This window comes from Amphibalanus amphitrite, unplaced genomic scaffold (genome assembly GCF_019059575.1).
Source record: "Amphibalanus amphitrite isolate SeventyFive unplaced genomic scaffold, NRLGWU_Aamphi_draft 000576F_arrow, whole genome shotgun sequence".
Taxonomy (NCBI): domain Eukaryota; kingdom Metazoa; phylum Arthropoda; class Thecostraca; order Balanomorpha; family Balanidae; genus Amphibalanus; species Amphibalanus amphitrite.
In genome coordinates, this window is record NW_024882070.1 from 392371 (window position 1) to 405653 (window position 13283).

General features: G+C 47.7%; 1 protein-coding gene across 1 annotated transcript in view; it reads left to right on the top strand.

The window, feature by feature from the left end:
* Nucleotides 1-10743, top strand: part of LOC122394155 — a 70578-nt gene extending 59835 nt beyond the window's left edge. Inside the window, exons 9-14 of the mRNA XM_043390815.1 lie at nt 1503-1648; nt 7115-7363; nt 7937-8080; nt 8746-8950; nt 9741-9886; nt 10632-10743. Coding sequence (XP_043246750.1) covers nt 1503-1648; nt 7115-7363; nt 7937-8080; nt 8746-8950; nt 9741-9886; nt 10632-10699 — 958 coding nt within the window. The 3' untranslated portion in view covers nt 10700-10743. The remainder of the gene's footprint in view (nt 1-1502; nt 1649-7114; nt 7364-7936; nt 8081-8745; nt 8951-9740; nt 9887-10631) is intronic.
* The last annotated feature ends 2540 nt before the right edge of the window (nt 10744-13283 follow it).

A 13283-nucleotide genomic window follows, 5' to 3' on the forward strand; every position in this document is an offset into this window, starting at 1 on the left:
TCAAGGTCAGGTCAGGTCAGGTCAGGTCACCAAAAAACAAAATATAGAAAAGGGCATGTGCGACACATGTTTTATGGGTCATTTTACTCATAGAATTCAATAGGCACTCTCAATAAGTGATATTGACCACCTCTGGATGAATTTCAGGTCGAGGTCAGGTCAAGGTCAGGTCAAGTGAGGTCAAATTTTGAAGTTGGTTGTTAAGGCCAAAAAAGGTGTCTATCTGATGCAGTTTTTCACGGCGAATCGAATGGTGCTATTTTTGTTTCCGTACGAGGTCTAGAACTTCCAAAAAAGTCATTTTTCAAAAAAATTGTGTGTCGTGACGTCATAAAATTTTGAATAACTCCCACATTTTTGAACCGATTCTTCTAAAATTTGGTATGTAGGTGCACATAGACCACTTCTCTGACATATATTCCGGTGTTTTCGATAGACTCAAAATTTTGGATTTTATAATGATTTTTCCAAAAAAGTCAGTTTTTTTAAAAAAATTAGGCCAAAATCCAAAATTTTCAAAAAACCGAGATAGCCATTTGATAGACAAAGTAAAATTACGTATAACCTTTTTTGTTACGTCTTGATTCCTTTAAAAATGAAGATGTTAGCGGCGTTTGAACTTTTGCCGTTTTTGAGGCGAAAATGACGAACATGACGTCACTAAAACGTCAATTTCTCAAAAATTTTCCGACAGATTTCGCTCAAATTTTCAGGGAACGTGTCAAATTGATGTGAGAAAAGCTACTGAAAGTTTGGCGGCGCTGCGCGCCGCCGTTTTTGAGATATCGCAAAAATTCGCGAGGGGGGGGGGGGTAAAATTTAACCCCCCCCCCCAGCCCCGCGCGGGTTAACCTACCATGTCTGTATGTGACTGTGTTTCCCAGCCTGCCCGCGTGTCACTGCCGGGGATCTACAGAGGCTGCTGTCCGCCCTCACCGGCCTTGAAGACGTCACACTTGGCGGCACTCTGTCCTGCGCCATCACTGACGCCTCACTGGCCGCCCTCCACGGCTGCTCCCAGCTGCGTAAAATGCAGCTGGGGGACAGAGTGGACCAATGTACGGATATACCGGTCACAGCGGTCAGCAGGTCAGTCAGCTGTACATCCAGACCAGACTCAGACTAGACCCAGACCAGACCCAGACCCAGACCAGACCCAGACCAGACCCAGACCAGACCCAGACCGCACCAGACTCAGACCATTTCTACCTAGATGAGACCAAACCAATGCATGACGCTATGCTGTATGCATTGTCTGTTTGTGTACACTGTTGCTATGCATTGTGCTTAAAAGATTGGTATGTATTGTCAGTAACGAGCATACAGACCAATAGTAGTTAGCACTATAGCTATTAGCTGGCGCACGGCATCGGGGCCGGACCCTCACCGGGACCGGACCGGCCCTGACTTGAACTGGCCCTGTGGAGACCGGACCCGTCCCCTACAGATGGCCGGTCGGCCGGCTGGTGTCGCTGACTGGCCTGTGTCCTGTTCTGTCGCAGACTGGTGGTTACCTGTCGGAAACTGGAAGCGCTGCTCTTTATCGCAACGGGGGAGCTCAGTCAGACGGTCCTGGACGCCCTGGTCCGGGCAGACCTGGGGAAAAGAGATGACGGCACGCCGAGAACACTGTGGTTCCAGGTCTCAGGTAAGTGACAGCGCCGCCCAGCGTCTCTGATCAGTCCCACAACAGACGGCTCGGCGCCACCGGCCTCTCGGAGCCGCTATCGGACACTCTCTCAACGGGTCGAGATGAACACATAACGATGATGTGACGTCAACTCACAACTGATATAAACTGATAGTGATGTCATTCATATATAGATATGAGTCTAATATACTCAACTCATGTGTGGCGTGAATGGTTGTTCGAGTATGAACAATACCAAACACTAGCTGATACCTGTGGTAGGTTAGCCAGTATATAGTAAGATGACGTAAGATATATAGTAAGATGACGTCACTCGTATTTAGGTAGCTAATTGGTATGGCTTGAGCTCTGACACGGTGTGTGGTATGAATTGATGTTATGGACATGTTCACTGTGCTGTGGACTTCACTGTTTATTTGTGCAACTCTGTGTACAAGGTATTAGCGTGCAAGTGTGTGATTGCAACTGCCCGATATTCATTTGAATTCATGTTACCGGGACGTTACTAGATACTGAGCTCACGTACTGTCGTTGTTACATGTCTTTGGTGCTGAATTAGGCTTGCGTAGATAGATACTATCATTGGCGGATCCAGAAAGGCAACCTTGGACGCTGCGGGTGGGGCATACCCCCCAAAAAATCTCCAAATTCCAAAAACTCATCGAATTTCGGTTCCGAAGGCACTACTACGCAGTTTAACCCGCGCCCCAGTGGCGGTCTCAGCCAACTTCGCCCTAGTGAGGGGGGGCATATGTTACCACCCACCTCTAACTCAAAAACTAAGAGGGCTAGAAAGACGCGGTAAAAAGCAGTCGATAGCTCTCAATGCGTACGTTTGAAAGTATTTCATTCATTTTTCACCTTAGAGCAATATTGGGGTCACCAGAGGTCATCAAAGGTCAAAATTTGCCAATTGTCATTATATTTTTCAGAAAACATGCCGCTATCTCAGGAACTATGGTAGCTAGAATAACGCAGGGAAGAGCAATCGATAGCTTTTGAACTCTTCTTTTGAAAAGGTGATAATCAATATTGACCTCAGGTCAACGGTTTGGCCTCCAGAGGGCAAAAAGTCCAAAAATAGCTGTTTTTACGAAAAGTGTTTTTCGACAATAACTTTCGACTACAAAAAGCCACGACATTTCTATTGCCAGAATCGTGTTCCTCTCGCCGAGACGCGTCGAATGAACTATAATTTGACCTTGAAAGGTCAAGTTGAAAATTTGACCTCAGGTCAAGGTCATGACCTTACCGGAAAAGGTCATGCTGCATATCAGTCGATGCGTCTCAACAAGGCAAACACAATGAGACCATCCCCAGCGTTCTATCTCTTTCCAATCGCGAGTTATTGGCAAAAAACTGTTTGTAGCCTCAAGTGACCTCGGATGACCTGTCTAGAGGCTATAAGCAAAAATGACACCTTGGTCATCACGAGTGGACTAAATCATTGTGATTCTGAAATATTTGGACTGTTCCGATGCGTACACACGGATCTAGAGGCATTTTCATTTTTCTCCATTGACTTGTAATGGAAAGGTTTCGCCACTGACCTGACCTTAGGTCACGGATATAAAAAATCCGAGATATACAAATTGTAGGCGCCCATAACAGCATGCAATCCACCAAGTTTGAAACCTTTCTGACAAACACTGCAGGCTGGACATGATTGCAAACTTTTTTAGGCTTGGTCAGTTAACTTGACCTGGTGACCTGACCTGACATGACCTGAGGTCAAAAATTTCACACATTGTCCAAAATTGATGTATCAAAAGCTACCCCAAGCGGCGCGGCGCTACGCGCCGCGGTTTTTTATTCACACGCAAAAAACGCGACAGGGTGGTAACATATCCCCCCCCCACTGGGGCGAAGGTTAACCCGCGAGTTGCTGGGGGGGGGGGGGGGGGGCGTTAAACGCCCCACTTTTATCGCCGCGCTATAGCGTAAAAACGGCGCGCCGCAGGCGCGTCAAAATTTAGGTACCTGTAGGGAATTGTTTGAAGTTTGTTGTGACAAATTAAAAAAAAAAAAATCGGTAGGATTTTTTTTGAGATATCGAGGTTTTAGTGACGTCATAATTTCTGAGTTTTCGGCCAAAAATGGCATGTGTTCAAAAAATCATATAAAATCACATAATAGACATACAGACATGCCGTAAACGCTATTAGACTGCCAATACTATGAACAATCAAATGACTATCTTCGATTTTTCATTATAGTTCCGTATTTTCAAAAATCTTGAACTGAATCTTGGCAATTTCTCGTGACTACTTAGCGACCATGATACATGCATTTCTTAAATTGAACTTTTTGAACCAAACACGTACACATATGATAAAATGAATGTCACCATCGTGTTCTACGCCCAAAATTACCCATAAAACATGTGTCACGGGCTGCGAATATCAGTTTTGGTTTTCGGGGATATGTGCCTTCCCGGTTGACCTGACCTTGACCCTGACCTATGCTTGACTGACCCCTACATGGAGCTGACACTCTTGTAGGCCTTATATGAAAGATTGTGCACCGTTTTGAGAGAGTTTATGACGAGAGGCGCCCATTGCGAAGTCCTGAAGTCCATGCTACTGAAAGCCCGATTTCAGGTGTTTGAACTGACCTTGACCCGAACTGTGACCTCTAAATTCAAATTTAAAGTACTCATCTGAAGCGTCTCGTCGCGTTCTTTCGTTTGCCGCCTCGTGCGTTTCGCTGCGCCTATTGGTTCTCGAGTTATCGGCTGGGGGCGTTTAACCCTCGCCGGCACAGGCCATTTTGAGTCCTTCGACGGCACAAGGGGGGGGGGGGGGTTGGTACGGGGACCCGCAGTTGCTACTGTACACGAACCCCAAGTCTAGCCGTCTGTCCTGTCCAGTAACAACCGATAACATTGATATCGACTGCTGGTCCCTGTACAAGAGCAGCTGAGGTTTCCTGTGAGTACCCTCTGACAGCTTATCGTTGTTCCCTGTGAGGGTGCTGGGACAATTTACTCAGGGCCGCTGTACATACAGTAGCAACTGCGGGTCCCTGTACGACCCCCCCCCCCCCTCCCTCGCGTTTGGCCCCTGATCGAGCTAGAGCTTCGCGGAAAAAAAACGAGCGTGTTGCCCGTCACGAGAGGAAGCCGATGATACCCAATTTTAGGGTCCTAGGTCATCGGGTGACCTTCCAGGTCAGGTCAATGACCCGAAAACCGGGAAAATCGGGACCTGTTGGAAAGTCGTAAAGTGTGGCTGCTATGTGGTTTTCCGGGGTGCTGATCACGAATATCGTGTTAGTTTTGATCAGAGATGATGTCTTTAAGCATTTAGACCAGGTCGGGTCAGGTCAGGTCAGGTCAACCGGTAGGGGTTGTGACGGGTATTCGTAATACGTGTCAACCGCCTCGGACAGCTTCGTAACATGTTACGAAGGCACCAAAACCACTTCGTATATGTTCAAATGGCTGCTAAATTCAAATTCAGCTCCAAAAACTAGCCTGGAAACATGTAAAACTCGAAAAGTGAACCGAGGTCACCCGAGGTCACCAAAGGTCAATGACCTGACCTGACCTTCAGGTGAGCTTGACACCCACCCTAATGCATGGTAGCAACATCAAATCACATGTTTGAACGTTTGAAACCACGAAAAGCTTGTAAACGCGCGGCTAATGCGAGCCGACATGCGCCGAATAGCGATTTCGGCCAAACATGGTCACAGAAAAGAGGTCACAGGTCAAAGGTCATTGGGGTCAGGGTCATGAAATTTTCAGGGTAGGTGTAAAATTGATCAATGCGAGGGTACTGAAAGTTTCGTTGCGATCGGCCGCTTTTTACGCGAGTTATTCGCGAAAAACCTTAGGGAGGGGGGGTTGCATCAACCCCCCCCCCTGTGCCGGCGAGGGTTAACGCCCCCCCCCCCCAGCAAACGGTGGGTGGCGACATACCCCAGCAACTGCCGGGTTAAAACAAACTTTTCCTAATAAAAGTTGTTAAGTTTTCGTTTTATTCCTCAAAAACCGCAAATTTTCGTCGATTTCGGGCGCTGCAGGGGGGGGCATTTGCCCTAAATGCCCCCCCCCCCCCATGGGTCCGCCAGTGGATACTAGAAACCAGTTTTGTGGTGTCGAACTTGATAAAATAAATGGACCTATCAAGCATGTCCATTCGTGTCTGGTTGATAGCTCTACTTTGGATTGTATTGTATTGTATTGTATTGAGCAATCATGAGCGATCCACATTCTCAAAGTGCGTGGCGATTACTGCTCATTTAGTTACTGCATGGAACATGACGTACTCAACCGATCATGTGATGTGTGTGCCATTATGGGGCGTCATATCAGAAGTCCGAACTTGTAATATGTTATACCACATTAACCCTATTCCTGGCGGGGGGGGGGGCCTCAGGAGCCCCCCCCCCTGAGGTTTTTTGGTTATTTCTCCCAAACGCGTTGAGCTAGGAAGCTCAAATTTTCTGACTTTCCCTAAAAGGCTTCTACGCAACATGTCTGAAAATTTTGAGTTGATCTGACCTCAGGTCAGGTCACCAGAGGCGGTTTGGTGACCCTAACTCAGAAAAGTTTGCAATCACGCCAGAGCTAGAGTTTTTGACCGATCAATTTCTTCTCTTCAGGGTTTAGTTAGGGTACCAGTATGTGCAATTTGTTTATCTCGGAATTTTGATATCGGTGACCTAAGGTCAGGTCAATTTCGCGACCTCCCCATTATAAGTCAATGGGGGGAAAATCAACTCCCTGTTTTTACCACTAAAACGGGTCGGAATGGCCCCATATACCATACATGACTTCATATACGATCAACCTTCACTACCTTGAGGTCTGTTTTGCTGTTGGGCAGCTGTGAGGTCATGTGACGTCAACAAAGGTCACCAAAGGTTTTTGGCCAATAACTCCGTACAGGAAAAAGATACAGACGCGTGGATGGTCTCATTGTGTTCAGCTCGTCAAGACGCATCGAATGATATACATGATGACCTCGAGGTCACGTGACCTGAGGTCAACCTTTGACCTTGACCTTTCGAGGTCAACATATATATCATTCGATGCGGATTGACGAGAGGATCACGATGATGCCCTTAGTTTGTTCCTATCTTGACTAATTCGAAAGTTATTCGAGAAAAACTCTCTCCATATCTAGTGCCGCCATTTTGACTTTTTCGACCCCTGTGACGTCATCTTTGACCTGACCTGAAAATGACCTTAGTAAAAATTGTAGATCTTGGCCGTGCGTATCCGATGCCGTTTACCGCTTGTCGCTATCTTGCTTCGTTCTCGAGATCTCAGGGGGGGGGCCGAATCGCCCCCCCCCCCCCCCCCCCGCCAGTTTCTTGTCCCGGCGGAGCCCGCCAGGAATAGGGTTAAACAAAGTTTGTTTACTTCGTACTTCGTACTTCGAAGTATAAGAAACATTCTTCCCATTGTGTATGAGTTGTCATTTGTAACCCATCTTACTGGTGTCTTACCCGCAGAAGCTGTTTATGATAAACTGATCATACCGTCGGATACCGGCAACATCAAAGTACTAAGACTGAGGGACGACAAATCCTGCGGTTCATCTTTGAAGTTCATCTTTCCACCGGGCCATAGTGATGAGCAGCTAACGGCTCTGCTGGAGTCCCTCCAATCCTTGGAGGAGCTCACGGTCTCCATTCCTCCTGACTCGACGGGACGGTGGCTGCGGCTGCTGCCGCCGTCCTTGAGGCGCCTGGACGTTTACGGTGAGATGTCATTGATGAAACTTGTACCTAATCACACTGCTGTGTGGTGAGGACAGCGCTTAGTAGGTATTGCGATTGCAGCCATGCATGTGGGCTGTAATGTTTAGCCGGTCCGATACCATATGCAATGTAATATTAATCTACACACAAAAACAGTGTTTTAGCGGGCAGTGGCATCATCACAGTAAAATATGTAATGCGTATTCACTGTAACTCTTGTCAAAATTATGATAGACGTTGTTTTGAAGACCACATGCTCTACAAATGATCATAGGAAACCGACGTCTAATGTTGATCATGGCCTGACATCCAATGCAGATAGCTTTGACAGCATCGTCGATAGTGTTCAATCTCTGTTTTTCATAGTTCATGGTCTGCTGAGCTATGTAGGTATAACAATATATGTGCTTGTATACAACAGACATTCCAAACTCATTCCTATCAGTGACGAGTCGGCTGTGTTAGTGTTAGTATCGGCTGTATCATTGTTAGATACCATAGTATCAGCGGCCTCCCGACCCGGCGGCAGCTCCGTCCGACTGCAGTCAGCTGACACAGCTCTCTCTCCGACAGGACCGGGGGAGACGGGGGAGCCGGTGACACGGACCAGACCGCTCGACCATGGGCTGGATGTCGTCATACAACAGGCGGGAGATGACGTCATCAACCAGCTGGCCAAGGAGCTGGGACCACGGGTTACCGCGCTGCACATGTTCAGTGAGTGGCGGTGGCACGGACAGGTTATCGGTATGAGTGGTTAGTTACACTGACGAACACCATATACCTAACTGAGCACGGTAACACCGTTCGGGGAGAGGTGAAACACGGACTGTGACCAGAGATTGTCATGTCAGATACTTTTTGCTGGTATATTTGGTATATCATATGTATGTAAATGACGGATATGCCGGATATGTCGATATTCATTTCCGTGGGGTGTGTGGAAGTGGTGAGACCTGGTGTTGGCGACCTGTGGTGAGTGGTCCGTATAAATACATAACCAATCACCAACCATCAGTTATGTGGATGTGTCGTTTCATTTTCTGCTTGGCAGCTCCTTATTAGTAGGCACCATTACTTGCACACAGAATGCATATACATATAGGTATACCTACATGCATGCGTGTATAGCTACTTCTTTACTTAGATACATACATAAACTGTACATTCATACATACATACATGCATACGTACTTACATATACACAAATATACATACAAATAATATAAAATGTGTTCATTATCACTATATACTGCTCGTGCTATTAGCAGTCAGCTCGTATTCTGCGTGTAGTGTCATGCCTGTATATGTCTCAACACGTGCTAGCGTAGCAGTTCCCACACTATTCGCCTACCATGTCTATATGTGTCTGTGTTTCCCAGACTGCCCGCGTGTCACTGGTGGGGCCCTGCAGAGGCTGCTATCTGCCCTCACCGGCCTGGAAGACGTCACATTTGACGGCTCTCTGCCCGGCGCCATCACTGACGCCTCACTGGCCGCCCTCCACGGCTGCTCACAGCTGCGTAAAATGCAGCTGGGGGAGCCCGGTATACTCTGTACGGATATACCGGTCACAGCGGTCAGCAGGTCAGTCAGCTGTACATCCAGACCAGACCCAGACCAGACCAGATACAGACCAGACTAGACCTAGACCAGACCCAGACCAGACCCAGACCAGACCCAGACCAGACCCAGACCAGACCCAGACCAGACCCAGACCAGACCCAGACCAGACCCAGACCAGACCCAGAACCAGACCCAGACCAGGCTTAGACCAGAACCAGACCACACCAGACTCAGACCAGTTCTAGCTAGACGGGACCAATGCATGCTACCGCTTGTCTGCATGTGTAGTGTGTTCCCTGTTACAATACATTGTGCTTCGAGCCTTGGTATTGGTATGTATTAGCCGTTTTACTTGTCATGGCGGCCATCATCTGGTACACATTTGGTACACATTTGGTGCACATTAGGTGCAGATTTGGTCAAATTAGGCTCAGTGTGTCTCTTAGCAGCTTTCAGCTAGGGTTGTCCTAATTGCTTATATGCCTGCTTTGTTATATTATCAGTGAGTTTTATCAATTTAAACACTGAAATAAATTCATAACATGAAGATATTCGCTGATAAAGAGATAAGTTGCAGATTTGGTCAAACTAGGTGCATTCGCTGGATAGCCCGTCGTGAAAACGGCTATTGTCACTATAACGAGCATACAGACCCATAGTAGTTAGCAATCACTATAGCTATTAGCTGACGCAGGGCATCGGGGCCGAACCGGACTGGACTTGTGACCCTGTGGAGACCGGACCCGTCCCCTCCAGACGGCCGGTCGGCCGGCAGGTGTCGCTGACTGGCCTGTGTCCCGTTCTGTCACAGACTGGTGGTTACCTGTCGGAAACTGGACTGGCTGTCTCTCGACACAACGGAGGGGCTCAGTCAGAGGGTCCTGGACGTCCTGGTCCAGGCAGACCTGGGGGAAAGCGATGACGGCAAGCCGAGAACATTGAAGCTCCTTGTCGAACGTAAGTGACAGCGCCGCCTGGCGCCTCTGATTAGTCCCACAACAGACGGCTCGGCGCCACCGGCCTCTCGGAGCCGCTGTCGCACACTCTCTCAACGGGTCGAGATGAGCACATGACGCTGATGTGACGTCACAACTGATATAAACAACAGTGGCATCATTTTTAAGCATGAATCTGATCTGTGTGACACCACTGGCTGTTGGGGATTTGCATTGTGCAATATGCATGTCGGATATATCGTTGTCTTTTTGTGTTTTCGCCCTACTGTGTGCATGTTTGCAATTACACCCACAATATGAAAAGTGACTATTTGGCTGATAGTGTAAATTAAACCCAACTGGAGGTTATTGGCGGTGTTGCTAAGCTTTGTATAACCTTTGATTGAACAAAAATGTACACGAGAAATCAGTATAGTGTGCTGTAGCCGCCTGTACTCGTGAAAATAAACGGACAGCCAACATAACCACTGGTGCCCTGTTGTAATGTTGTGTGCTTACTGCATGACTCATGAGTCATGAGGCAACATAAACCCGCTCATGTGCTGTTTGTGTCCCGGTGAGACGTCGTCACATCAGACATTTACATTATAGTTATGTGTGTCGTTGCATAATGTTTGCGGTTTGTGACGCTGCATATAAGATGTTTCAGTTTATACTGCGAGAGACCACCCCGCCATTGTGTATGGCGAGTGGTGTTCATCTCCAACCATCTTGTTTGTTTACATATGTGCATGTCTTATCCACAGCACCCGTCTATGAGAAGCTGAAAAAGCCGCCGCCCAACAGCAGCATCAAAGTGGTGAAGGCTACCTAGGAGTATCATTCAAAAATACCACGCCGACTCAGAATGCGCCTACATCCTCAGTGAGTTCTGTTCTCTTCTGGTGGTGTCCATTTAGTCCCTTCCATAGACTGGAGGAATCACACAGGTGGCAGCACCATACACAGCGGTTTCACCACCAGATGGCAGCAGCCTACCCTTGATCCACAATTGCTCCAGAATTGCTTACCAACAATAGACCGACAACAACGGCGCGTTAGCCTCAGTCACAGTAAATTGGCGTGAAATATAGCATGTTTGCCACCTATATCGCTGTTGTAACGACCAGCGGTGGTGAGTTCTGATGAGTGTGTACGAGATCAGAACGTCCAGACTTCAGAGGTCATTGGCGCCAGCGGTCACTGTAGTATAGGATGTCATGTTCCTAGTAAGCATGCTGGATAAAGTATATCGATCACACAGCAATTGTAAGTGGACCGACAGCCCTTGGTTTAACCCGCGCACCGACGGGGGTCTGCGCCAACTTCGCACCGACGGGGGGGGGCCGATGACCGCCCCCCCCCCTGAGATCTCGAGAACGAAGCAAGATAGCGACAAGCGGTAAACGGCGTCGGATACGCACGGCCAAGATCTACAATTTTTACAAAGGTCATTTTCAGGTCAGGTCAAAGATGACGTCACAGGGGTCGAAAAAGTCAAAATGGCGGCGCTAGATATGGAGAGAGTTTTTCTCGAATAACTTTCGAATTAGTCAAGATAGGAACAAACTAAGGGCATCATCGTGATCCTCTCATCAATCCGCATCGAATGATATATATATGTTGACCTCGAAAGGTCAAGGTCAAAGGTTGACCTCAGGTCACGTGACCTCGAGGTCATCATGTATATCATTCGATGCGTCTTGACGAGCTGAACACAATGAGACCATCCACGCGTCTGTATCTTGTTCCTGTACGGAGTTATTGGCCAAAAACCTTTGGTGACCTTTGATGACGTCACATGACCTCACAGCTGCCCAACAGCAAAACAGACCTCAAGGTAGTGAAGGTTGATCGTATATGAAGTCATGTATGGTATATGGGGCCATTCCGACCCGTTTTAGTGGTGAAAACAGGGAGTTGATTTTTCCCCCATTGACTTATAATGGGGAGGTCGCGAAATTGACCTGACCTTAGGTCACCGATATCAAAATTCCGAGATATACAAATTGTAGCTACTAATAACCTAATAATATCCTGCGACTTTCAAAGGCCTCCGACATCTACTGTAGCTCTGGCACGGTGACAAACTTGCAAAAAAGTGACTTGAGGTTGGGTCATTCAAAGTGACCTGGTGACCTGACCTTAAAAGTTAGGAGGTTCAAACTTGCACACCATGTGTAAATTTGATGAGGTTATAGTCATACCAAATTTCGCGGCGCTACGCGCCGCGGTTTTCCGGCTATTCGCGAAAAACCTCAGGGGGGGGCGGATATCCGCCCACCCCCCCCCCCCCCCGTCGGTGCGCGGGTTAACTGTGTCCAGTACACAAATAGAGACATTACTCTAACCATCCCGCAGTGTTTTTTTTCTGTTAATATCGCGGTTATTTTAACGAACTTGTCCAGCGACGTCATAATGTATGATGTCTTCGTAACGTAACTATATCCAATCAGTGTATTGCCGCTGTGACGTCACTGTGGCATTCTCCCGCTACGTCATATCGCACATGTTGTTCCTGTGTGGCGTAATATGTCCATTTTGTTCCCAAGTGACGTCATACTCCACCCAGTGCCGGCAGGCTTGTTCACCCTGCTGATTGGCTCATTATAAGACGCCGAGGCGACGGACAAATGGGACGACAGTCGGCCGGGCTTTATCGCCAACTGGGAGCTGGTGAAGTTGCGCTCCTTCAGCACCAGCGTGCACCGGGTGAACACGGTGGGGTCGAACACAATGCCTGCTTGTTCTTACTATGCTGCTTTTGCTTATGTGTTTTCTGTATCATGTATGATAACTAACAATGACGTGATAGTTCGGTGAAAATCATTCAAATGATGTGAGCAATTGTAGATATTGTGTGACTTACGGAATAAGAATATGGATAAGATGCACTGTTAGATGATCGTCAATGTTGCCTTATCCAGTCCCGGCTTGTCGAAATATATCAGCAACCTAATTATGGTACCGACTACCGAGTTTGTAGAATAGGTACACTTTTCCAAGACGTTGGTATAAGACATTGCTATACACATCCGCTAGGACACTGATCTAACAAATCGTCAGAGTACCCTGTTCTACGGAATCGTTAGAATGAACGCACCATATGTCCTTTACCTTTCGAACGACGCCTGTGAAAACTGAATAGTTATTAGTGCGGTCAGTGTCTCGTATCGATACACGGTGCGGCGGTGTCAACAAACCCGACCGAGGGAGGACTGCCAAGTTTGAGGGCCACCGAACCACCTGACCTTGGGATGGGTGACGATGGCGAGGGAGGGGAAGGGGGCGGGGCGAGTTTAGCCGGTGGTTCACCGCTCCTCACATTTACCGGGTATCGGTACTTTTGTGAGAGACTGTACATTCACATGGTGTGTGCTGTTGCCTGTTGAACTTGCTGCTGGGTGTAAATGTGATAG